The sequence below is a fragment of the Calidris pugnax genome, unplaced genomic scaffold (genome assembly GCF_001431845.1).
Source record: "Calidris pugnax isolate Ruff unplaced genomic scaffold, ASM143184v1 scaffold32, whole genome shotgun sequence".
NCBI lineage: Eukaryota > Metazoa > Chordata > Aves > Charadriiformes > Scolopacidae > Calidris > Calidris pugnax.
This window is the reverse complement of record NW_015090783.1, coordinates 9800345-9800964: the sequence shown is the minus strand read 5'-3', so window position 1 is coordinate 9800964 and position 620 is coordinate 9800345. Positions and strand designations below refer to the sequence as shown.

Below are 620 nucleotides of genomic sequence, written 5' to 3'. Positions count from 1 at the left end.
CTCCCCCCCCCCCAACAAAATCCCTGCGGAAATGTAGGAATTAATGGGCTTTAATAGAGGCATTAATAGGGAAGGACTCTCCGGCTTTGCCGGTAGCGGAGCGGCGAGGATCCCGGCTCCCGGCAGAGGGGAGCAGGAGAAGTCCCTGGAGGAGTGGGATGTGCTCATTCCCCACCCCGGGGGATGGTGGGGGGGCAGCGGGGCAATAATCCAAGCACCCATGGGGTGGGGGGGTTCGGGTGAGGCGATGCCCCTTTTATCTCCATCCCCACCGCCCAGCTCCTCTCCCGCCTCCCTGCCTGCCGCCGCAGGTGCTCATCCATCCCCCCCATCCATCCCCCCCATTCCCCGCTTTCCTCCTCTTCCTGCCCCCATCTGGAATTCCTCCCTGCCTTTTCCTTCCCTTTTTTTTTCCCCCTCCCTCCCTTCCCTCCCCTTCTACAAAGGAAAAATTCTCCCTCTTTTTATTTTCCTGCTGCCCCTCTCCCTTGTAGGGACAGACGGGGGATGCGCACGGGGCGGGGGGGGACACGCAGCATTTTAATAAGGCTTATTATTAAAATAAGGCTCATCCCCTCATGCACCTTTTGGGGCAATTAGCAGTAGGAGAGGGGTGTGTG

General features: G+C 59.0%; 1 protein-coding gene across 1 annotated transcript in view; it reads left to right on the top strand.

The window, feature by feature from the left end:
• Positions 1–620, top strand: part of LHX5 (LIM homeobox 5) — a 7527-nt gene that overhangs the window by 3753 nt on the left and 3154 nt on the right. The window contains exon 4 of the mRNA XM_014961226.1: positions 38–92. Within this exon, the coding sequence (XP_014816712.1) occupies positions 38–92 (55 nt within the window). The remainder of the gene's footprint in view (positions 1–37; positions 93–620) is intronic.